Genomic DNA, 25,794 nt, shown 5'->3' with positions numbered 1-25,794 from the left:
TAAAACCAAAGTTACTGCTCTGTTGCTAATTCTGTGAATGAATGTAATCTTGAATGCCTGTTTTGTTTATTGCAAATGAAGGATCACAGTTCACTGAGGATTTTAGTATTCAAGGTATTGACCAAGGTGCAGTAAATCATAAAATACTTTTCCTGTGCTGGAACACACCTGCACTATGCACAGCTCCTGATATACTGTTTAATGAGCTTCAAGGCAGTCCATTAAGGTCAAAGCAGTTGCTTTCAGTAGCATGTTGGCTGACAGTAATTCCCATAGGTTATGGTATTTTGATCTACAGAACAAGCAGTAAAATCTCTTGAAAGCCTTGAAAAAGAATGTAGCTTATTCATGTAGGTGGTTTTTTTATGGTTTTGGGGTTTTTTTCCCATTAAAAACTACTGGTACCTTTCAAAGATGAGTTAAGAAACTATTATAAAATTTGTTTACTGTGTGCTTACAATAGGTAAATAATTCACTAGGAAAAGAAAACCAGCTCCAGTGAGCCAAACAGCTCTGCTCTAATTCCTTTATTTAGTTATTGGTAGGTGAAAGGAAATAAGATCTGGATGATTTTTTTATTTGTTGTACCACTCTCAGTGGGAATTTATGAGCCACATTAAATACCACTGTAAAAAGTAACTACTCTGCATACAGGTATATAAAACTTCTGGGTAGAAAATTTGAAGCACTTGGCTTCACCAGGCTTTTGTAAAGCTTCATAATTAAATCTTGACATATTACACAGTAGGATGTGTTATGTCCATGAGTATAATTAAATGAATTCTTGACTCTAGTCAAACTAAAAAAACAAAAAACCAAAACCAACCACCTGTTGGACTTGGTTATTTAAAAGCAGTCAGTTGTTCAGGCACAGTTGAGGTGTGTATTTCAAAGCTCACATGGAAGGGACTTGGAGAGGAGGAGACTCATCTGTGTCTTCAGCTGCTGTAGATCATTTATGGTTCTGTCTCATTTCCCCTGCTGTGCTGTGTGTTGCTCTGAGCTGTCTGTATCAGCTGGACAGCAAAGAGTTATGACCCTGGAAGAGATGGAAAATTCTCAGCAGTGCTGCTACATTGTGATGAAATCCTGTTTATTTTTCAGAGTTGGGAATTCCTGTGTGCTAAAAATCTGACATATGGATGCACTGTTTTTTAAGGCATGGAGGGTTTTCTGACTGGTTCCTGAGGAATTACCCTACATTGTACATTGCTAGGCCTGTGTTTCTTAATGACTGTCATCAATTTGAAATTTGTCAAATGAAAAAGAGGCATTAAATTGCAGAGACGCTATCTATGTTCATGTTCCATGACAATAAATGGTAACACAGAAAACAAATTCTGTTAATTTAGCAAGGACTTGGCCCTAATTGATTTTAGCCTGGAATTCTGATATCCAGTCTTCAAAACACAAGTCTGGGAAAAACCAAGATTCCTTTTCTTCTTATGTGAAGAGAGCAAGTGGGGACTTTTGGGGGCAAATATCTGCATTATAGATAATATCAATATGGCAAATATCATTATGGATATGGCAAATAGCATTATGGATATGCTGAGTCACCATGTGGATGTGGTACTTAGGGATGTGTTTTAGTGATGGATACAGTGGTGATGGGGTAATGACTGGACTCGATGAACTTAAAAGGTGTTTTCCAAACTAAATTATTCTATGATTCTGCCTGCTTTTCTGGGTAATATTGCACACTTGGGAGGGTTTAGGATACATTAATTATGGAAGAGCTCACAAATAACAAAGGAGTATCTTTCCATATTGCTCAACTACTCTTTGTATAAAGAATCTGCCCAAGGGTAGATCCAGTGAAATATGAAATGGGGCAGTTCTAGCCTAGTATGATATTTGCTTTTGTGTTTAGATGCAGTACTGCTGTTTCATAATCTCTTCTGGGGGAATCTGTGACCTGATTTCTGTTGTGTCAAGATTTTGGTATTCACTTCAGGAAGTCAAAAAAAAAATGCGTGTCTCACATGCTGATGAATTTTTCTACTCACTTTGATACCAATTCTAATATTTCTCCTGTACATGATATCAAAGTTGTTGTAAATGGGATTCTGTAATTACAGAAGGAAGTTTCTGAAGCAAGGAAGACACGTGTTAAACTTAATCTACTTTCCTATTTCTGTAATAGAAATGTTAACTTGGGAACAAGACTGACCTAGTTATTCACCTAAATTAATCCCCAGTGAAATCAACCAGGGGAATTTCCACTGACCATGTAGGAATTGTGATTTGCCCTAAATCAAGAGGATAACTACAGTAAGAAGTCTTTCACTGTTGCCTGTTTGCTTACAAGAATGAAAGCTAGATTATCTTCAGTCATACACAAACCCTTGAGAATCTCGCTGGTGTGCTTTCGTTATCGATCTGATTTTCAAAACTTTGCCATGGCAAACTTGTAGTTCTTTGCATTCTTTTTTAGTCTTTCTTTTTGGCAGACTTTCAGATAGCAGCTTCTTGCCCAGCTGTGAGTTCTTCCCTTCATTGTACGGGGGGTTTGGGAGGGGAGGATGATTCACAGTTTGTGGTTTCTGGATTCTCCCTTCAAGCAGAATGTCTCCAGATTATTGTGGCACAGTATTTCAGCTCATCTGGCTGAAAAACATGTTAGATTGGTGTGATTCTGGTAAATTTAGGTCAGACATCACAGTCTTTGCTCAGTCTCACCCAGGCAAAACTCCTGTTGAGGACAGTGGGAGTTTTGCCTGACTAAGCACTGTGGGATTTTGCCCTTAGTATCGAAAATATTTGATCTGTTTCTTGTGCTTTTGGAAGTGCTCTAGAGGCAAATCTGGTATCTTGTCCTTGACTGCCTCACTGTGGCTGTATCTTCCTCAGCCTAAAGGCTCACAGATTCTTGTGCCTCCCAATATTAAGCATCTCTTCATTGACAGAGTATTTAAAAAACAAAAAAAAAATGCACAACTTCATATTTACTATATTTAAACTAATTCTAAAATCTATGTGTGGTAACCGTGTGTATTAGTGCATGAAAAGGAAATTATATTTTTGTATTCCAGACTCCTTGTTCCACTTTTTTTCTGCTCTAGAGCTACTGAATTTTGTTTTCAGCTGTGAGGGCTTGGGGAAGGGGGGTGAGAATCTTTACTCTTAAGAAATCTCATGGCTTTTTGTAGTCTCCTATAAAATATTTCACGGGTTCATATCACTGTCCCATAGAGGCTTTTGGTTCACAGTTCAAATGTCAGAAATTCATTCAGTGAGGACTAGGGTCAGTTTTGTGGAGTAAAAGATGAGGCAAGCTGAGTCATTCATAAAGTTCACTACTATCTCAAAATAGTTTTGTTTGTAAGTAAGGCATTAGATGAACGTGTTTAACTGCCCTCACAAAGAAATATGTGCTATTTGGATATAAAGAGGCATATATAAAGATGTGAACACACATGGAAGATCTAGCTTTCTTCTTAGTAATATCACCATGCTTAATGTTAAGATTTTTCATTGTTTTTCTAAAATTAGCTGAAGTGCACTTTGAGATGAGACTTACCATCCTCCCCCATAACACCACATAACTGATTATGCTTTCATTTCTACCCTAATTTTTATCTGCCTCTGTCTTCACTCTCAGTGCAGTACCTATTAGTGCTTCCTCTGTTTCCTCTTTTCATTGCATCTTGTTTTATATCAGACCCTCTGGAGCTATCACTCTTTTTTCCGTCAGGCATTCTGCTTTTCATTTAAATTCCCTCTTGAAGATCCATATCTGAGGGTTTACTAAAAATCCTTTTGAATAAAAATGCAGTCACCCTACTCTTTATTTAAAAAAAAGCTCTAGTGTAAATCTCATCATAAATGTGTTTCACATCTCCTTAGAAGCTTGCTTATCCTTACTCAGGCTGAAGAACTCCCAAATCTTCAGAATTTCTCCTGAAATAAATACTCCTAAATGTGGATAAGGTGTTATCCAGCATGAACAATTACCTTGAGCTCTTTCCCACTGTAGCTGTCACAGCCTATTCGAAAGAACACTTGGTAAACAACCAGTTAGAGCCTAAGAAAAACATGCTGGAACCATTTCTCTAAAATGAGGAAGCTGGGAACAATTATTAAATATTTGCCTCTCTTTATGCAGCCTCCGTGCAATTCATCATTATAACACACACAGTGAACTCCAAGAAAATATTAATTTCATGCCCAAATCCTGCAAGTCAACCACCACACTTAGCCATTGCTCTTATTTCAGCCTCTTTAGCAATGTCATTATTATAGATTAATTTATTTTATTTTGAAACACAGAGAGGCTTTTCAGTGCTGATACACTCCCAGAATTACAGGAGCAGTACTATTGTTTAAATATGTAGGCAGACACACTGTTCATAGTCATATTTTCCTGGGGAAGCATGGGGTGTCCATCAGCCTGGCCCTGGTTTCATTCTGTGTCAGTGAATAAGCCTTGCACAATCATTGTAGTGTCACTTTCATATTATGCTTAACGTATTTAAACACATTTCTCTGAATTGGTAACTGAATTTTCAACAAGCCATTAATGAAATTGTTGGCTTAGTGAAAGTACCTAATGTGAAGAGACTCTCTTCAGCCTCTTCTCTAACAAGCTAGAATAATTAATTCAAGTTGCTAAATCACGTATTCAGCAACATCTTCAAGTAAATGTTCTTGATATAAAGTTTAATTTGGTCTTTGTTCCCTTGGTCTGATTTTTGATATAATTTTCTCAGGAATAGCTCTCTGACTAATCTTTTCCTAATAAGTTTAGTATAGTTCATTACAGGAGTGAAGTAATTCAAATGTGTTTTAAAAATAAACAGGTTCTGTTCTGGGGCTGTGGTTTACTCAGGATACTTTTCAAATGTGCAGGTGCTGATTAGGGATGAAAATGTATTCCCTGAAGTTGAGAGAGCTGGTGTGTATCTGCCTTGAGTAACAATGATTCAGTTGTGTTTTTCCAAATTGAAAGAATATATCGTATATTGGTCTAGATTTACTCAGTAAACATTTGGAGCTGTTGAAAGAGGAGGAAGTCAATAAAGCACCCTACAAATCATCCAGGGAAGTCAAGGATTCCAGCATCTCTAATTAACACTGTGTAATTATGCACATTTAATTCTTTTATTCATTTTTTGTACTCAACCATGTAGCCTTAATTTTTTTTTTCAGAATTTCCAGTTTAATATGTCACATAAAAAATATTCTTATAGTCAGCTCTTCTGGATAAGAACAGAAGCAGGATTACCACAGTCCCCCTTGGCTTTAGGATTAGAGATATTGAATTGCCCAGTTAAACTGGGGCTTTGCTCCATGTGCTAATTGAAATAACTCTTGGTTTTCTCTTGTACTTGCACTAGAGTAAGTCAGCAGCATTTCTGTTCATGTTTTTGTAGTGAGTCTGGCCTTGTGCATTTTTCTGGCTGCTTCTCAAGATTTCATCTCTGCACCTTGTTCCTTTGTGCTGGAGACAGGCTGATGCTGGGTGCCACTGAGACAGGAAGGCATGCTTTGTACCATATAAATGGATTGTTTCTTGTGAGCAATAACTTTCTTGGACTAAGCCCTTTTTTTTTTTTTTTTTATCAGAAAGATGGAAAAACTTTCTGGGATTCCTTTAGTCTCTTGATCAAATTCTTTTCTTTTTTTTCATGGTACAGAAATGTCACAATAAAAGCAAGTATAGAAAAAAGGGAGCAAATAGAAAGATACATCTAACAGCTGTGCCTAACAAAATGAATATATTTCATTGCATAGTATTTCTTCTGAAATTTGCTCAGTTTATAGAATAAAAGGGGAAAAAAAACCACAGCACAATACACTGTAAGTTATTCAATGAAATGAATGCACATGCTGTTTGCAAACTTTCTTTTCAGTCTTTTCTAAATGAGAGCTGCCAAAAGTTCATGGAATTGTCATGCTCATAAATTGTTTAGGATATCTGCTACACTTTTCTTGAAAGAAATATGCTGGGATTCATAGCTTCTGTATTTGTTGAAGTTTTATGGTTTTTTTTCTTTCCAATTGCATACAGAACATTTGGCCTCTGTCAGAAGTAGGACCAAAAATAACATGTGCTTCTTAGTTAGGAGAGAACAGTGAGGGGGCTTTTATATATTTTTGCCAACAACTACTTCCACAGAATAGTAATATACCATTGGTAGGTGACAGAATCATCTAAAGAGACATTTTGACATGCAGAAGATACAAGGTTTCATGGTTGAATATTTTCATTTCAGCAGGACTTTAAGTCCCTATTGGAAATTGAGGAGAAAAGGGTTGTGACAGGACCCTGAGTCAGCCAGAACTTTGGCAAAAAAATGCAGATCTTGCTTGAAGGTTAGGCTTAGTCTGGGACTTCATGAATTGTGCCAGCCCCTTCTCATCTCTAGGAGGTTCTTCCTCTCCTCTCTGAGGTTTAGCTGCCAGATCATCACAAACTTCTCAAGGCTGTCTCTTGCCTGCCACATCTTCCCTTCTCCTGTGTCCCTCCCTGAGCAGAGTCAGTGGCAGCCCAAGCAAAGGGGCCTCAGAAAGGAAACCTGGAGCCTCCCCCAGGGCTTTCACCTAAAAACCCAAAGAAAAATGAAAATATCCATCTTACAGGATTGCTGCCTTTCTCCTGTTCTAAAAAGACCTATTATTGCTCCATCTCCTGACTGACATAACAAGTAGGAAAAAGTATTTGTACTAGTCAGCTGTACATGATGGGATGTTCTTTGCTAATCTCTGCAGTAAAATAGAAATATCTAAAGCTCATACAAAATTTTTAGCAAAGAGTCATCAAAATAGAGATGACTACCTCAGGCTCTGAAAGTTCTGTCCAGAAGGTCTGTTACGTTAAGAGAAATAGCAACATTGCTATTTCATTGCTAGCTTCAATTTGTGTGCAAATTTAATTACAGCAGACACACAGGCTGGGCCCCACGAACTGCTGGCATCTCATTTGTCAGAATGGGTGATTTTACTCTGAGTTATCTTTGTTTGGGAAGCATCAACTGCTGGAGTGATCATGGCACTTAAATATTGGTGCTTTTCACAAAAAACCTTGAAGATGTGTCTCTTAAAAAAGCCCCCTCAAAGTACTTGTTCAAAATACAAAATACAAGGAACATTTTCCAGTGGGCCCATAATTTTTTTCATGGGAGATTAGGCTGGGACAGGCATTTATGAGGCAACTACCTCTCTACACCCATGATCTTACCCTAGCACTAGAGAGATGTGTACTTTGATAGATTTTTTGGTGGGAAAAAGCTATTTTTCATAGCTAAGATGCACACAACTCTTGCTGCTGGCTGTGCAACACCAGTTTTATAGCCCCTGTGAACGGCACCTCCCAGCTGCTCAGCGTTCCTGGAGGTTTCATTGGCATCACACACTTTATTTGTGTTGCTGACATCTCCATGGGCCAAGCTGTTCATTGCTCATGAGCAATTCCTTCATGTAGTCACATGTGTTGTTTTCTTTATGTCAGAGTACTTCAAAATACCAATTCCCAGTTTTCTGTCTTACTAAGTTTTTATAGGGCAGTATCTTTCAGGAACACAACAGAAGCTGGTGAGACCCCATGAGGATTCTGGGAGGGTTATTCACACACTTATGAGCCATCACATTTCTACCCAGCTACTAAATATAATTTCACAGTTTTTCTTTCTTCTAAGTACTTCTACCTGCCTTGTTGTTTATAAGAAAATATGTATCTTGTCACCACGGGGAAAACGATAAACAAATCTTCAAAGAAGGAAATCTTCTGGGGTGAGGCATGAAAATCATGGATTTTTTTTTTTTCCTTTTCCCTAATTTTGCTTCTTTCACATTTGCTTCCTGCTCTGTGTCAGCTTGTCAAAAGTACAGAGTAGGTGAGGGGACTTAGCTGATCTTGCTGCTTACTTATCCAGGGTCATGACAGTTTGGATAACAGAAACTATGATGTTTATTCTAGAAATGGACCAAATGCTGTGTGTTCATTGGAACATCTGTGAGCTTGGCTCGATGACAAGTCCCAGAGCAACACAAGAAACCCAACATTTTCCTCCTGCAGCTTAATAGTGCTGATGTCTGTTTAATCAAATTAATAGTAAGAGGAATAAGACTTAACAGAAAACACACACCAAAAAAAAAAAAAAATCAAAACAAATCCAGGCCTAAAATATGAAACTGAATTTCCATTATGAAAGTTAGCACACAAGTTGAATAACAGAAAAAGAGAAATTATCAGCTGATCTTTTGAGCTAAACTGAATAAAGAAAATAGAACAGCTTGTGTGATCTTAGAGCTTGAGTACCATTCTTCTGGTTTTTTAGTGTTTATGAAATCAGAGGTAGGAGATCAACACCTCTGTACTTTGGGACCTGCAACACAATGTTGCACTGAGGAAAAGGCTTGATTTATTATAGTGAATATGATTCATTATTCAACAGCTTAGAGGTTTATATGTGTTTCTGTGACTTAATAACTTCAACAGCATTTCTCTATTATATGTGGAATATAATGCAGGACAGGTAAGCATTATAAAGATAGTTCCAAGGTGGAATTGTTAGAGGTAATACCTTTTTTTGAGTCACATAGTTCATTCTTTCCTGGTTAGATGCATACTGAGAATTGTGATTTTCCATACCAAGTTAGTACTTTGCCTATAAGTACTTATTCTTTAAAATCTGTATGTGGATTTTTTTACTGAACACACTGCAAAGGAGAAAGGTGCCCACGTAAGCATTCCTAGCAGTTGACCATTATTTTGTTCTATTTTTATAAGTACAAGATCTATCATAAGTCATATGTGAGATGAAGGCACGGCTCAGGAACCCAGCAACTGCATAAGCTGAAACTTTATTTCAGAGATTCTTCTCTTCTACCTTGGCTGGTTTACTCATATAAATCATTTACAGCCTGCTTTCAGTAATAATGAGCATCCAGAAATCCAGTTATTGCCAGTGGGAGTTGCAGGCATTCAGAATATTTGATGGTCCTCAACTTTTGTCTCTGCTTTTCCCACTGTGAAATGGAGACAGCAGCTTCTTCAGAGGGTTGCCATGAGAGTCATTATTTGGGAGCTGTAAAAGATGCTGAGGAGCAAAATGGCTGAGCAGTGTTACTGCAACATTTTCATGTTTAATCATTTCAGCAAAATCACCTCTTGTTTTTGGAAATACATATAAAACATGAAGCATGAAAAACAGCTCTGCAGATTTGGTTACAGTGCTTGGAAAAATCATTATTGGTCAGCCTACCTAGAAAAAAAAAGCCTTTATAGGCTTTTAGGGAATTGTGGAGACAATTGAGCAACAAAACAAAAACAAGATTGTTTATCTGACTTGAGGTTTTTGCATGGTGCATTTGCTGTGATTATCATGAATCTAAAGAAGGCAGTTTCAACACTGAGCTTTTCAACCCTCAAGTGCCAAAATAAACAAAATTATTTAAGTGTACTCATGCTTATTTTTGCTATACATTTTTAATGAAGCAGCAATTGTCTGAATTCCACTGCTGAAAACCTTATACAACTGAAAGATTTTGAAGCACTAAAAAAGATCAAATGTGCAATAAAATGCTATGGCATTAGTCCATGGAAACACTGTGTATGTTGCAAAAAGCAATACACATGAAAAAAGATTGTTCATGGCTTCCATTAACTCTTCTGTGACTGGAGATGGAGGGCATTACTTTGTTGTGTTTTTGTTTTGTTTTGTTTTTAATTAGACTGAGTTATGCTAAAAGTGCAGCCTAATCTACCTTTCACTGGTTAGAAGAATACATGCCCCAGAGCTATTGATGCTGTAGTCATGGGAAAAGTCTCAGAGAGTATTCCAGAAGGTGTGGAAGTTTAAGGATAGAGGACTGATCTGTATCAATTTCCCAGAGCACATTCTTAAGGCTGTAATTAGTCAGCTCTGTGGTACCTGGAATAAATCAAATTGCGTTCTGGAAGTTGCTGATAAGGAATGGTGGCTTCTTTTCAGTGTTGTTTTTGGTGGTGTTAAATCTCTGGACACCGAGTTTACCTAAAAGTTTCTTATCCTGATAGAGCTGTTTTACTGGGTGAAAGTGTGATCACCATCCTCTGAAAGATTCAAGTTCTTTCTTCAGTTCTTTCACTGGATTTTTACTGGTTGTTGAGAATTCCTGAGAATGATCACCAGGCTGGTCCAGGAATTTCCAGTCTACACCAAAAACAAGAAACTGAGGAATGCATTTGTTATAAAATACACCCTACTTTGTTGTGAGTATGAAAATAAGTATTATCTTGATTAGCATTCTGGGTTGGTTTCTTTTCAAGTGATACAGATTTTGAAGATAAGGTTGAACTTCAGCACTTCACACAAAAGACCTTAACAACAAGAAATCAAAACTATGCATTAGTCATAACTTTTTTGATACCAAAACCATTTGGCTTTAATTTCCTTAACTATACAAGACCATAATCCAGAAATCAAGTGGAAGCAAAAGAGTAGATTATCTAGAGACTGAGTAGAAAAATGCTTTTTCCTAAAATGTCATTAGGTTCTGCTGAATGTTTTTGATTTATTCTACCTGAATGAGTTTGCCTTCAGATGCTGCAGTACAGCTGTGCTAGTTTCCTGTTGCAATGCATTTCTTTGTTTGACCACTAGAGATTTGGAAATCCATTTCCTAACTTTATATTCATATATGCATATGTTCATTTTTCAGTATATAGATGTAACTCAGATGATTGAAAAAGAACTGTCAGTGCATATGATTTTGTAGCACAAGAAGATGCTTCCTGCAGAAATTGCACCCATATATAATGCAAGTTTCCATGTAAGCATGGCTACCATGCACCTGTGCCTGAATGCTGAAAATTATTTAAATGGCTCTCTCTCAGCACATTTGGTCTTTAAGAAGCTGTGTCATTTGACAATCTATTTCTGCTAAATTAATGTTTCAAAATTTCAAACAATGATTAAAAAAAAAAAAACAAACAACTCATATTTGTTTTCCAAGATTCTGAGCTAGGTAGATTTTTTTTTTTTTTTGGGGGGGGGGGGAATAAACATTGCTGGATTTTTTTTATAGAGACACTCTAAAAGGTCAATTTTCAGCTTCTTTGATGAAGCTTTGTGGTGAATTTGTGAAGGTAATGCAAGAGTTTCAATTGCTTAGAGGTTATCATTATAAAATAAACCCCAGCTGGTCTAGCACCAGTGGCAATTTTGATGTCAGAGAATAGTGACAGTATCACAGAATGGTTTGGGTTGGAAGGGACCTTAAAGATCTTGTAGTTCCAATCTCCCCTTCCATGGGCAGGGACACCTTCCACTATCCCAAGTTGTTCCAAGCCCCGTCCAACATGGCCTTGATATCCAAGTACTACTTCATCAAAATGTTTCCTTCTAGTGATGTCTTACTGTAATATGTCATGGAAGTGGCATATTATAGGATAAAGTAAAATATCCCCTGAGCAAGGTATAGGAATGATAAATTATGTTAATATGTTATTCCCATTATATTATCATCAGTCAAATGATGATTTAGTATGATGCACCATCATAAAAACTCAAAGTATTGTTTCATCTGCAGATTATGAGGTGTAAATCCAACTGACTTATGGAACAAAAGGTATTCCAGAGCCACAATTCACATACAGCCTAAATTAAAGTATGCCAAGATATAGGAGAAAATACAGAAGTCTAGGAAGTGCAATACTAAGGAGTGTGACTGTTGCAAAGGCCAAAAGCAGATCCTCAGTGTCTGTAAGCCAACATTACACCAGTATAAACACCAGGGTATGGAACTGGCGTTGCCACTGGTGTGACTGGAGCTGCCATCAGGCTCATCAGTCAGGGCTTTGCTCTGGTGAGTTGCAGATGAGCGTGACATAGAAAGCAGCTTGGTGTTCAGTGCCCTTTGCTCAGGCAGCTGGCAGAGATATGGATGAATGTGGGTATCTGCAGGAAGGCTTGGCCACATTCCTGTGCCAAACTATTCATCATCCAACAGATGGTTATCCTATTATTCAACAATTTGCATACTGCCACACTGCAGTGATCTATGGACACTGCCACTGTGTCACTACACCAAATAGAAACATCAGAGAAGCTTTGTTGTGAAGCGGCCCTTGCTTGGACTGAAAACTACTCTTGTACGTTCATTTCTTTGGCTTTTTTTGGCAATACACTTCATCTGTGTTTGTGCAGTTACGGTCTGACAACACTGTGTAGCACGAAGGTGCTCCTGGACTGTCAGAACTCAAAATGTCCCTCAGACATTTTTGGAGGTTCCAGGCCCAGGTCAGAAGCATTTGAGACCCTGGCAGGCAGCTGGAAACAGCTGTGATTTTGAGTTTGAGCCATGGAATGAGTTACCAACCTTGCAGGAAGAACAAGAAGTCACAAAAGTTTAGCTATTATAGAAGTAGAAGTAGTCACAAAGTAGAGGGAAGAATTTTTGAGTGCTGTACAGGGGGGTTTTGGTTTTGTACATGGGGGTCAGAGGTTTTAAGATGGAGGGATTTGGGCCTGTCCTGTCATCCCTCTTTCTTCTTCCTTACCTCCATGTTCTTGGTGATGTTGGCACTCACAGATTGGTTTAGAGTAGAAAGGCACCATTTAATATAGGTAATAGGCATTGGGGAAAAACTATAAACATGTAACACATAATGTACCATATAAAAGATAGCAGCAGCCCTGGGCAGGGGGAGAGAAGAAGCAGTCGGGAGTCAGAGAGGATGTCAGGGTGTGTGTGTGCCTCTGCCTGAGCTGCTGAGCAAACCGCAGCAGCCCGAGAAGAAAATCTTTTAGATAACTTGCAATAAACTACCTTGAGACAGGACAACAGAGACTGCTGAGCCTTTCTTTGGAAGCACGGGTTGGAGGAGAAGCTTTTCCACCACATGGAGCCACCCCGACCTAGGGTGAACTCTGGCACTGGACTTCATCATTCTTGTGTGTCTCTTACTACTCAGAAAAAATTCTGTGAATCTCTGGGATACCTTCCAGGGTCAGAGGAGAGGGAAAAATTTATTTCATTTATTTATTTAATAAAGCCCTGTGTCCTGGTGCTCCATTACAGACATCAGCTGCATCTCCATGCCACAGTTACCCTGGTTCTCAGGCTGCCTTCTGCAACCTCTATAGCACAGTTTCTGATCTGAAAATCTCCCCAGACACCTTCAGCTTCTTGCTGTGCTCTTCCACTTCCCTGCTAAAGTTTAGATCCTTTCCATGCTCCTGTGGCCTCATGCAATATCAAACTACTCATAAGCCTTCCACATCCCTGTACCTGTCTCTCCAATAGCCCAAATATTTGCCAGCTGGGCAACTTATGTTGTGCCTGAAGTTGTGCAACCTGATGGGCTGCTGAGCTGTGCCTGGCCCAGAAGTACAGCAGCATCTTGAGCTCTTCCAGGAGGAGCAATACTAGGATCTCTCTGCTTTGCTTGGTAGTGGTTTTCATTAAACACATGGGAGATAGACAAGGGACCAGCTGTGTGTCTGTAGAGGCCCAGTGGTCCCTGAGATCTCTGCGGAGAACTGGCAGACACAAGACAATGGGAGACCTGCATTTCCTAAAGCAAAATGCGCCTCAGTGAGCAGGTGACAGTGCCAAAAGGGACACTAGAGACCATGTGGAGGTGATTGGACCTAGCCTTGGATGTCTTTCCCATCCTGCCTTCCCACCATCCATGCTTTTTAAATTCCCATTGGTTCTGAGCCCCCAGCCTGGGCTTGGCTGGCAGACAGATGTGCTGGGCTGCAGCTGTGGCTCGTGCACTTTGTTTCTCTGGAAAACCAGCAGGGTGGCACTGGGAGCATTTTAGCCTGTTGTGGGAGAAATGGCTGCCCACCCTGCCTTGGCAAGCCATCCTTGTCTTTGTCCCTCTGTCCCCAGATGGGAAGGCAGGACACAGTGTTCAGTGTTTGACACGTCCCTGGTCCCTGTCATGCTTCTTGATCCATGGCCCTGGACTCAGCTGCTTCACCTTCATCAGCAGCTGTTCTCCCATCTTCCCTTCAATATACAAACCACATTTTTATGCAGCATGGGCAGATTTAGGCATGAAACTTGCATGATTCCTAGCAGTCTGGGAATACCTTTATTCCATTTTTTTTTCCTAAGTGCGCTTATTTATTGCTGATGAATGATATGATACTAAAATCTTTACAAGACAGTGTCATGTCTCTATGGAGCAAACACAAGACCTCCACGTGCTCATGCAGGAGTCAGCCTCTACTCTCAGGGCAGTACTTTTATAGATTCTTCTCCTTAGTATGCACTGCTTTCTCCTTTGCTAAAACTTACTACGAGCAGAATTTACGATTTCCTTTAGTCAAAAGAGGTTTGGTCACAAAAGATATCTGTGAGTATGTTAGAGACATAGGAATGTAGTCATAGAATCAACAACAAAAAGTAACCTGTGATGCTTCAGATATCCATCTACAGTTATACTTTTTCCCATCAAAGAACACTTCACGTCAGATGACTTCCTTTAAGATTAAATTTTAATTTTTTTAACTTTCTTTTCCTCCAAAATGCTGTTGACATGTGCATCATGGACTTTTTTTTCCAGTGACACTGTTAACCATGTGCTTGTATTTCACCTGGAAACAAACTGAGATTATGGGAAGACATGAATGGCCTGAGACATTTGGATGTGAGCTCCAAAGCATGAATTGAAAAAGCAAACAAACAGGAGATTTCAAGGAGGAATTCCAGATTCTCTGTAATAAGTGCAGATGCTGTGCACACGATGCATTCTCAGTTCAGGTTATTGAGCTTTCAGCAGTTTGTGGCTCAAAGACTTCTTTAAATCAGAGGCAGGTCTTTGTGTGTAATACCCTTCACAAATATTTTTCCTGTAAGTTTACCTAGTTGCTTTTGGAAAGGTTTGAATTTTTAGAGACTGTGACATCCTGCAGCAATGTGTCTTTTAAAAAAAAATTTGTTTTGTTAATGTTTTTAATCTGCTGCTTGCCACTTATGTTTGATGTACTTTGGGTCTGTTCTCTCCATCTATTGTCTGATCCATTATATTAAGGGTTTTATTGACCATTCTTACTTTCTTTTATTCTGTACCTTTGATCATCTATTCTGCCTGTTTCAATGTGTCCTTTTGGAATGAGGGATCAAGACTGATCAGTAAGCAATATGCAGGAATATCCTGGGTCTCAGCAGTGCTATGTTTCCTCCTTTTCCTGATTATTTTTACAATTTTATTCCATTTTCCCTCTTACTCTGCTTTTGAGCAGGGGGTTGATACTGTTACAGTGCCAACTCTGTGCTATTACTACAATATCTGTCTTGTGACAACTTAGTACAGTCATGTTATTTGTTATGTAAAGTTAGGAGCATTTTAATCAGTGTGCATCACTATAACACTGAATTGTGTGACATTTTATCAGTTTGCAATTCAGTATCAGAAGGTTCTTTGGCAAATTTTTGTGGTAAATCCTCATCATCTTTACTGCCATGAATGCCTTTGGATTTCTATACAATTTTAGATGTTCCCAGTTCAGCCTGTATTACAGATTCTGATACACTGCCAGCAGGACATGAGCATTGATCTCTGGGGGATGCCACTCTAAAAACTGACCTTTTCTTCCTGACTGTTTGTTTCCCATCTTTTGACCAGTTACTTACCCATGAATTGACTGAAAGTTAAATAGCCAAACTCCTTCAGGATAAAATGAGAAGTGACCTCACAAAAATGTGAGCAGAAAATGTAATCCATCAGTTACTAAGCTATTCATTCTCCTCTGCACTTCTTGATGCAGCTGGGATGAAAACTAAAGCAGTGATACTTGCAGAGTAGCTCAGCCTCATAATAATTCTCATCATCATCCATGTGTGGCACTGTAACTCTCAGAAGAAAAGCCTAATTTTCATGGTGTTTCCATCTTGTTTCAGGAATAAATTTTGAAGAGGCCCTAGGTAAATAAAATCTCATGTACCCCAGAGCAAGCTGTCTGTCAATTCAGCATCTAGGTTCCTACATTCTCCCTAGAACAGCATCCCAAAGAATGGAATATTCAAACGTTTACTGGAGACAGTACTATAGCCTATATAGTGTTAGTTTTACATTTAGATCCATTTCAGTTTGTTCTCACTTTCTGAACTCCCAGATGCTTCTGAGATTTTATTGGCCATTTCAAACTGTGTGGTATAGAAGGAATCATGGCAGGGTTCAGGGGCAGGGCAGAGGAATGAATTATCTGCATTATGGCAGTGCAGGGAGAGGCCACTCGATTCCTGAAACTTGGGAAGTGTTTGCTGTGCATGTCAGCTAGATATGAGTGTGGAAATCACTAGCCATGAAATCGTTAATGATAGATAATAACATCCAGTGTTCAAGCAGTGCATGGTAACAGTTTATTTTTGATCCAATAATAAATACTTCATGAAGCTCTGGGCAAGGCAGGGGCATAATTTCTGAGATGATCCTTCCTTGATGCTTTTAAGAAAAGATAGTGTCTGGTAAGTTCTTTTTTGTTTTCCACTTAAATTACTTGAGTTTAGAGCAATATTTGTGTTTGGCAACTCAGTTCTGCTGGAAGAAAGGACCGCGTAGCAAATTCCTTTGTTGCAGAGTTGTGCAACGTAAGGCATCCTTCAAATAAGCATCTCAGAACAAAAAAAAAAAAATCCTCTTCACCTTATCCATTGACTTTGGTAGGACTCCCTGTGTAAGCAAAGTGGTTGGGCTGGATGTGCAGATTGAAGGACTCTGGAGGAGTAACTCTCAAGAAATTGGTTACGGCTGTAATGTGAGCTGTGCTGACACAGCTGGCAGATAGCTTGAAATTGATGCTCTTGAAAAGAGATAGATCTTTGCCAGAAATATTAGTTTCAAGGAAAAATGACATTTTTTTCCTGTCATTACTGTCAAACAGCGCTGTAGTTTCTAAACTGTGTTTGGTAGAGATGTATGCTCCTGATACTTAATTTCAGAAGAGTAAAGGGTTTCTCTGTGATCGAGAGCCAAGCACACAATACTGCAAATGCATTCTTAATCCTAAAGAAATGTGAATTCTCACTCTCTAAAACAGTATGAGACTCTTTGGCCCCTCCAGTTTCATCATTACCTTTCAAAAGACCAGTCTCCAAGAGGTTTTACAAAATACTTGTGTTTATTTGTCTTGGTACACTTGACTGGTTCTCACCAGGGCTCTGAGGATATCACCAGTCCTCACTAACCTGTCTGGCCTGGAATCTGGAATTCATTTTAAAACCAAACAAATATTTTAAAATTAATATTTCTGGAAAAAAAAAAAAAACAAACTATCTACTTTCAATAAGCACTTTGTAGTTAAAGGCATCCTGTCCGACAGGAAAATATGTATAATCCAGTTAGTTACACAGACAAGAGGCAATAGTATCAACCACTTGTATCTGAGAGTTCTTTGTCACTGTATAAGATTTCTTAAATTGCCCTGTCAAGAAAATAAGAAGGCAGGAGAGATGTAAATGGTCAAAAATAATCTCTGTCATTTCACTTATGTGGATTTTGAGGGTCAGAACTATGCATTTTTTATTAGCCTTCTTACTGTCTCTCAGCCCGAGGTAGGATCAGTGCCTCAGAGTAGGCAAGGGGCTGTTGAAGGGCTTTGTTTCAAAGGAAATGAATGCTGCTGCCACTCCTAATGAGAATCTCCACTGTATTAGAGAGTGTTTCTGAATTCACAATTCTTTGAATTTTAGCAAAGTTATTTAATATTTTGGTTCTTTGATTTTTTTGAGCTAAAAGGTGACAGGGTAGGATATATCTGCCTTGCTGGAGGTTTGCATATGTGTGCAGCACTACTCAGTTCATGCATCTCATGGCCTTCAGGAAGACAAAATTACAGGATGGTGTGGAGTATTTTGGAGTAGCACCCTGATTCACCTCTGCTGGTTAATGTGAAGTATTTCTGATGATCTCTGGACAGGCATTTTCTCTTGTCTGTTTTAATTCTGCCAGCATCTTCAGTGCTGATTCCTTCCATCCATCAAGAGCTTTCCTCCTTTTGGAAGACACAAATAGATGTGCAGTGTAGGGGTTAACAGCCACTAAAATTAACATACTCTCAAAACCATAAATAACTTGTTCTGAAAATTGGAATAGCTAACTTAGAGGGGGAAGTCAAGTTCCACATATTTAACTTCAGCATTGTTAATCAGGACATTTGAAAGAAAATTAATATTTTCTCAGAGATTAAAAGCAAATTCAGTCTTTTTGAAAATCAGGGGGGTTTATTCATTTCAGTTCTGAGTGAAATGAGACTGGTAAAACTAACTGGAATTGGCATAATGAGTGCAAATTCTGAAATGCTTTTGCAGAGCAGTTTTGTTATCTTGCCATGTAGTTTCTCTGATATTTCAATAGACACTTTTCAATAGGCACAACAGAAGACTGTTGATAGTACTGAATAGTTCTAAATTATGATTTGAGGATGTTAAATTCTGACTGCTTGTAGCATTGCACATGAAAAATTTGAGCATCAAATAATAGCATCACTCTAGTAAAGCGGCAGAAGGTTTTTGTACAGAATGATGAATTATGTCCAATATTTAAAACTAGTCTCTTCCATTACTCGCATCTCTCTTCACTCTGAAATTCTTTTTTTCCCCCCTATTTCTGTCATTGAAGTAAAGACAGGTACTCTACTCGTGTCTTGGAAAGTGGTTGCACGATCCAGTGGCATTGCACATGAAGGAGCAGTAACTGACAGGAATTCCTGTGCCAGATCAGACTAATGGTGCACACATTTCAGCACCTTTTCTCCCAGAATCAGACAGTTCTAGATCCCTGTGCATCTGGATCTGATGGGTTTGCACTTCAGCATTTAGAGATTAGAGACCTGCAGCCAGCGCTGTGACAGTCCCTCTGAAGTGTCTGTCATTCCAGGGAAATACAGAAGGGGCTTTTCCACAGAAACAGGCATTTCTCCCACCTCTGGGGCACAGTGAGCCTGATGCACTCACTGGGTTGCTGCTGGCTGGTCACACACACCTTGCCTTCAGTTTTGTACCTCAGGCTCTCGGTGCTACCACTCCTCACTTTAATCAGCTCCCAGGGCATCCCAGAAGTTCTGGCCATCTAAAAGGCTTCCTTCTTTGTTTCTTCACATCACACATTTTGAGCTTGTTGATGCATCCCAACCCTTTTTTGGTAGAATCATGGGCTGTAGCTGCCAGCTACATTGTTCTGCTGGAGTTTGGAAATACGGCTAGATTTTAATTAAAGGAACTGTTAATACCTCCTGGTTTTAAAGAGATGTCTAACATGTAGAATAGAACAAAAATCAAGCTGGAGAAGGCAAAAACACACAGCTGTGGTCACACAAGACATCATAAGCACTTTTTGGTGGTGTAAGCTCAGAGATGGCACTTTGTGAAGACTGCCTCTCTTTCATGCATGGCCTGAGGTAAAGAATGAGGTGTTCTGCACCACGGGGCTCCAGTCCTGCCTTTAAATGTGTGGCAGACGCTGCTGTTGCCAGTTCTGCAGGGAAAGCCAGAGTGTGTGTAGGTGTGACTGAGGGGGTAAATTTCATTTCAAGGGCTCATCTCTGAACAGTTCTATAAGCTAAGCAATGTGAATCTAATATTATAATTCCAAGGGGACTCTGATGCCGTGTGGTAAAATTGCTTATTAAATTACAATCACAAAAAAAAAGTCAGGAGATAGGCACTGTTCAGCTGGCAGCATACAGGGAAAAAAAGGCTGAATTCTAATTATTTGAACAGTGGAGTTAGTGTTATTTCACTGTGTGAAAACAAAATTAGGTTATCACTGATATCATTATTAATGTATGAGATGAAGCAGAAAAACAATTTGTTTCCTAACACCCTTTCTGCCCCTCCTCCCCATCCCCCAGCCCCCCCCCAAAAAAAAAAAATAAAAGAGAGAATAACCTAAAAGCAAAAAGGGCTTTCTAATGCAGGCATCTCTGAGAGATCTCATTGCTGTAGCAGCAAAATGTAGGTGATTTATAAATTATCTTAATTTGAAGATGAGGCATTGTGCAAACAGTAAGTATTACATTTATTATTTCCCCAGTTAGATTAAAATATAAAAAGGCAGATCCAATATCAGTAACACTGTTTATTACTCTAATCAGAAAATATATTCAGGAAATATATAATATAATCAGGAAATATATTTTCAGCCACTCTAAACCTTAGATGTTCTTTTATTATGCATGAGCAGCTATTACTGCTGTTCAGTCATACGTGTTCCTTAAGATACTCATATTGCAATCTCCACCTTTTTAATGGCTTTCCAATAAATAAAACAACTTTTTTGTATAAAATTATATTCTGCAACCATAATTAAGTATTGAAATTCACATTTTCATGAATATAGCAACTTCACATGAGATGAATCCATTGTAAAAATTTTAGAGGTTTTTAGAGCCAGCACAAAAGTGTTTTATTTTACATTACAGCTCTGAACACATCTTATGCCCTTGAATGCAAACTGCTTTGAATTTTGTTAAGATTCTGTTCTTCATTCTCATTTTCACACTCAATGAGCCGCTACTGTTTCAGTCCAAAAGGGATCAGTCAGTGAAGCTGTGTCATGAAAGTAGTTATAGAGTCTGATAAGATTCTTTAAAACTCATTTTTATTTAGCCAGGAGTCACAAATCTAGCTGCAAACACTGCTCAATATGTGCCGTCTCTTTTGAGTGTAATTTGAGAATACAAAATCAGATTCAAGAAAAGGATACAGTGTAAGGATAGTTTTCCTGTTATATCATCCATACTATGTTAATATATACATTAAAAGTAAAACCTATAAATATCTGAATTCCTTTGATTCACATGTATAATTTTGTCTTTTACCTACAACTAGATATTTAATTATTAACATAAGAATTTCATTAAAATTCAAAAAATAATAAATTATTAATAAAACTCTCCAAAACAGGAATCTTTCTGAGGATAGAATTAAACAAGTTTAATGATAAAATTTTTGTAAGTAAAGAACTAAACCCAATCCAGTAGAAAGGACAAGGCCCATAACTCTGAGGTGTGAAGAAATATTTTTCAAATATCTTTTACAGTTAGACCCTAAAACTCTCTATTTTTCAGATGCATCCTTTTGGTTTGTGTAAGGTACACATTTGTGGCACTGAATAGCTGATTTTTCCACTACCTCGGGGAGCCTGGCCTTGCATATTCCAGGAAAAGACCACCGAAACCAGACCGGGCAAGCAAACACCAAGTGCTCTTAACCAATTTCTTTAGAAGGTATAAATAAATACAAGAAATCAGCGTGGCCTTTGCTTGGAGAATATCCTGTTACAACTCTCTTTTGTCCCCCTGTTTCTTCATTCACATTCCCAAGAAAGCATTCTTTATTGCTTCTTAAGTGGAACAGCTGTACCAGGAGGGGACCAAGAGCATCACACACAGCAGTGCTGGTGAGGGCAGGTGGCAGCAGGTGAGGCACAAAGTCTTCTGCATCTCTGATATGCCAGAGGAGTGATCTGATTACCAGAATAATGGATAAATAAAAGGCAGATAGTGCAGGTATTTGGGCAAAAATACAAAAAATACCTTATTAGTGCTTAGATCAGTGAGTAATTTAGCATATATGAGGAAGCAAAGGCTTTGAAAAAGCAGCTCCAAAAGATGTTAAAATGTCCAAAGGACATCTCGACCATTGTCATAGAACATAAATGTTAACCATGCATTTTCCATCAGCAAGGAGAGTGTGGCTGAGTGGCACATCCCCATAGACACAGAGCCTGGATTTGGAACAATTTATTGGTAGAACAAACAGCTTCTCAACCAGCCAAAGTCAGGCCTCAACAAGTCTCAGATAATTTTTTATACATTCAAAGCAAATTAGCAGAGATTTACATACTTGTTTTTAACTGTGGCCTCTCTTCACTGCCAAATGGATGTTCTAGTTCATTTCCTCTTTTGTTTCAGTCAGAAATACAATTATAACACTGAGCAGAATATTACTGCTTGTTGAAAGCAACTACTGCTGAGTGAGCTCAGCTCTAATGACTGCCTCCTTCTACCATCTAGTGGCACCTTCACTATACTGCTTTTCTCTCTCCAAAGAGTTCAGTGAGAACGATAATAAATGTACACTCTTGAAAAGCAAAAAAATTATACTTTGGAAATAAGCATGTACCTGGAGAGGAAATACCTTTTTTTTCCCTCAGATGGAGAAGTAGTTTTCGCACAGAAACTATTTATAAGAGAGCAGAAAGGATTCAGTGCAAATTACTAATGTCAGAGAAAAATTCTGCATCCTATGGTCTTGTAAACAGTAAGTTAGGTTTGTTGATTGATTTCTTACTTTTTTTTTTTGTGGTTGGGAGAGCTTGGATTTTAAGTTGCAGGCTGCAGAATGGCATTGTTGAATACCCTAAGGAAATGCTTATATAGAAGCACACTTCTTTGTTTTCTACCTGGATATTTTAAGGGCACAACAAGAATTAAAAGCTATCACCAAATGTAATGCTTTGAAAGCATATAGAACACGTATAGTTTCTTTCCTGATTATACAATTTTATTAAGAGCTTTCAGTGCTCCATTTTGCAATAGATGTTTCTGTTTCATTTAGGGAAAAAGCTTAAATGTCAATGAACTAGGAATTTAAGGCTTGGGATGTTTTCAATCAAAATGCATGTTCTGATTATTTATATGACTGAACAAACATTAATCATCTCAAATGCTTTCTGCTCTTTGAACTGGGTTGTTTACACAGAGGTAGGTATTGGTGAAGTAGACTATATATGAAATCTTTTTTTTTTTTCAAATTCCATATTAAAAGACATATTTCTTCCTTCCACTTGCAGCAAATCGACAAGGCAAATTGATGGAAGTCAGAATCCAGTTTGTTTGGATTTTTTCCTTTTTTTTTAAAACATATGTTATTCTGTATCCTAATCATCTTGACAAGTTTTCAACCTGTTTCCAGGGTGGAAAGATCCCCATCAGGTGGACTGCTCCCGAAGCCATCGCTTACCGCAAGTTCTCCTCAGCCAGCGACGCCTGGAGTTACGGAATTGTCATGTGGGAGGTGATGTCCTACGGAGAGAGGCCATACTGGGAGATGTCCAACCAGGATGTGAGTGTTGCCCAGGATTCATCTGCATCTTTTTCAAATGTGCTTTAAAAGTTACTGCCACTCCCTGCCCTGCTTTGCTGTCTCATTCTCTTTCTAGGCTGGAATCTCAATTTTAAAAAAGAACAAATTTTCTTCTAGTCTAATTGAAAGCTTGTTCTATAAAGAGAAATATGGGAAAGGGGAAATGGTGGGGTTTTTTTTTCTCTAGCACAATTTAAATTTTCACAATTTCTCTTGTTTGATGGATCTCTGTGGCAGCTCAAACTGCTACATTCAGTCTTCACACCAACCATCAAGCTCTGTGTCAAAATGTGGAATACCAGCCAAGCCACCTTAACCTCTCTCATATATGTGCCTAGAATATTCTTGCATTGGTTCTGAAGAATTGACAAGACTTTCCCAGATGGCTGTTTTTACATTGTTGCTAAGTTATTCAGCTGTTCAAGTCTGGTTGCTTGTTAAGGCTGATCGGTCATTTGGGGATAAGGATCTGAAAGAGATTTTAATTTTAAAAAATAATTTCACTGTTTCAGGAAGAAAAGGAAAGAAATAACCAAACCTGTCAGAAACAAATAAAAGACTATCACAAACCTCTCCATTTAGAATATATTAAATAATCAGCTACAGCATGAAGATAGCAACATTTAATTACTCCTACATCCAAAATAGAAGTGTCTGCTAATACAAAATGATGCTGAAGGCCCTAATGATGCCAGTTGCTGGGGGCTTTCCCTGAAGTTCAGCAGTTCCCGGCACAAAGGACTCCTTTTCTCCTACCCAGAGGATTTCAGTGCCAGAATGTGAGCAGTGAGCATCTGTGACCTTCTACATATGTTTAGTGACTTCAATTGTCATTGGGAAATTTCAAATTATTAGGCATAATGTAAAGTTTATTTTACTGATATTGGGACCATTCTTTTAGTACAGTAAACTACTGTGAATTCACATGAGCTTATTTTGCAGAAATAATAGGACTTTCAAAGGTCAGTGGTACTGTACAGATGGCAGGGAAAACAACAGAGAGGGATGTGTCCTAAACAGATTCATAAAGGACACAGGATACAAACAACAGTTAATAAGGTCTTGCATGGGTATAGTCAGAGGCTCTGCTACAGCAGAATGTCTGCTGACATTACCATTAAGACACTTACTGAGTTTTGATCATAATAAAGCCCTTTTCTAAATAGCAATTAAAATATTTCTTGAATTGGGTGGATTTTGGTAGATATAAACTCTGCAGAACTGGGTCTGTTTGTTTGTTTTTTGTTTTTTTTTTTTTTCTTACTCCATCTTAAACCAAGTGCTTTTTTAATTATACAACTTTGAGATATGAACTCACTTTTTTAGACCATGGCTAAGTAAGTGATGAACACAGCTGATGAGAGAAGTTTTAAACTGGTACATGCCACCTAAATAAACCCAGTCTGGTGTTCAAAGACAACTGCTCACAGGTATCCAGAATGACTCAACACCTCTGCAAATCCAGGATCCTCTATTTATATTCCCCAGCAAGGATTTGCACACTGAACTTAAGGAAACCGAGTTGCAGAATGTTTCTCATAAAATTAATACTGTGTGTGGCATAATGCAGAGGCTTAAAAATGTTGCTAAGTTTGAGAACTGCTCTTGTTTAAGTAAATAACCATTTTATTATTGTGGTAAGTCACTTCCAAACTGTGTTGGTGCTGATTAATGCACTTCTTAGATGTGTGGCAGGCACCAGAGGTGTCCATTAATTAGGGCTGCTGCACAGTCTGTCGTGTCTTATTGCTTAATTAATAAACATTAGCCAAGATATTGAACTTTCCAAGGAAACTGGTGTACTGATGAACAGATTGTGCTAAGAGTCTGGCTTGCTAATGCTCATGTGAGGGAAGGAAGATTTATATTCCATGCATTTGGTTTGTAGAACAGCTGTGAGTGAAGTCTACTGGGACACCTGTTAGAGGCCACCATATAAATTAATGCATGTTGCAGAGCTGCAGTACTCAAAAAGGGAAAAAATGAAAAGAATATTTAATGGGTTGTAATTGGTATGCAAGGAAACTACTGTAGCAAACAGAATAAAACTCCTGAAAGTTTCTTGAAATATTCAAAAAAACTAACTAATCCTAATATAGGTCTTTCAACTCACAGATATCAAAACACTTGGCTCTGTACCATGAGGCAGCAGCAGCTGCTTCTCCCTCCTGGTAGATTGTTCAGATGTCAGGAGGACACAGGGACAATGTCCCTCTGGACTCACTTCTGTCTCAGTCTCATTAAAAAAGCTGTCAGTTAACTTTTGAAAGCAAGAATCCCTGTTACTATTAATAATGAAACTATCAGGAAGATTACAGCTTCATTTTCAGATGTCATTTTCACCAGTTGCCAATTATTTTGAAATGGCATACATATAAATTTTGTGTAGAAGTCCATAAAATATTGCTCAGACAATCATAAACAATATGTAATATTTACTCTGTTAATATTCAGACTTCACAGCTATGTCTAACATCAAACAAGCTGTTGCTGCACCCTTCCTGTAGATGCAGATTTCATGATTGATGTGGTGCTTTGTCAGCCTTAAACTGACAAGGGAAAAAGGCATTTGAGAGGAGTTAACATGTAAAAGCTTAACATATTTCATAATATACAATTTTCTATTACTAAGAAAAACTTAATACTTCTTCCCTTTTAGGTACATGGATATCTGATTTCTCTGAACAGAGAGATATGGGTGCTATGCACATGGTAGAGCAAGAGCTAAAATAAATATATAAATAAATAACTAAAATGCTCTAA

At 38.3% G+C, this 25,794-nt stretch overlaps 1 protein-coding gene across 5 annotated transcripts in view; it reads left to right on the top strand.

The window, feature by feature from the left end:
• EPHA6 (EPH receptor A6) overlaps nucleotides 1–25,794 on the top strand; it is a 380,709-nt gene that overhangs the window by 337,099 nt on the left and 17,816 nt on the right. For all 5 annotated transcript variants that reach the window (XM_072923989.1, XM_072923993.1, XM_072923978.1 and 2 more), the window contains one exon: nucleotides 22,861–23,010. In XM_072923989.1, coding sequence (XP_072780090.1) covers nucleotides 22,861–23,010 — 150 coding nt within the window. The remainder of the gene's footprint in view (nucleotides 1–22,860; nucleotides 23,011–25,794) is intronic.

This window comes from Taeniopygia guttata, chromosome 1, assembly GCF_048771995.1.
Source record: "Taeniopygia guttata chromosome 1, bTaeGut7.mat, whole genome shotgun sequence".
Taxonomy (NCBI): domain Eukaryota; kingdom Metazoa; phylum Chordata; class Aves; order Passeriformes; family Estrildidae; genus Taeniopygia; species Taeniopygia guttata.
Note: the sequence above shows the minus strand (reverse complement) of the source record. Positions and strands in the feature narration are given on the sequence as shown.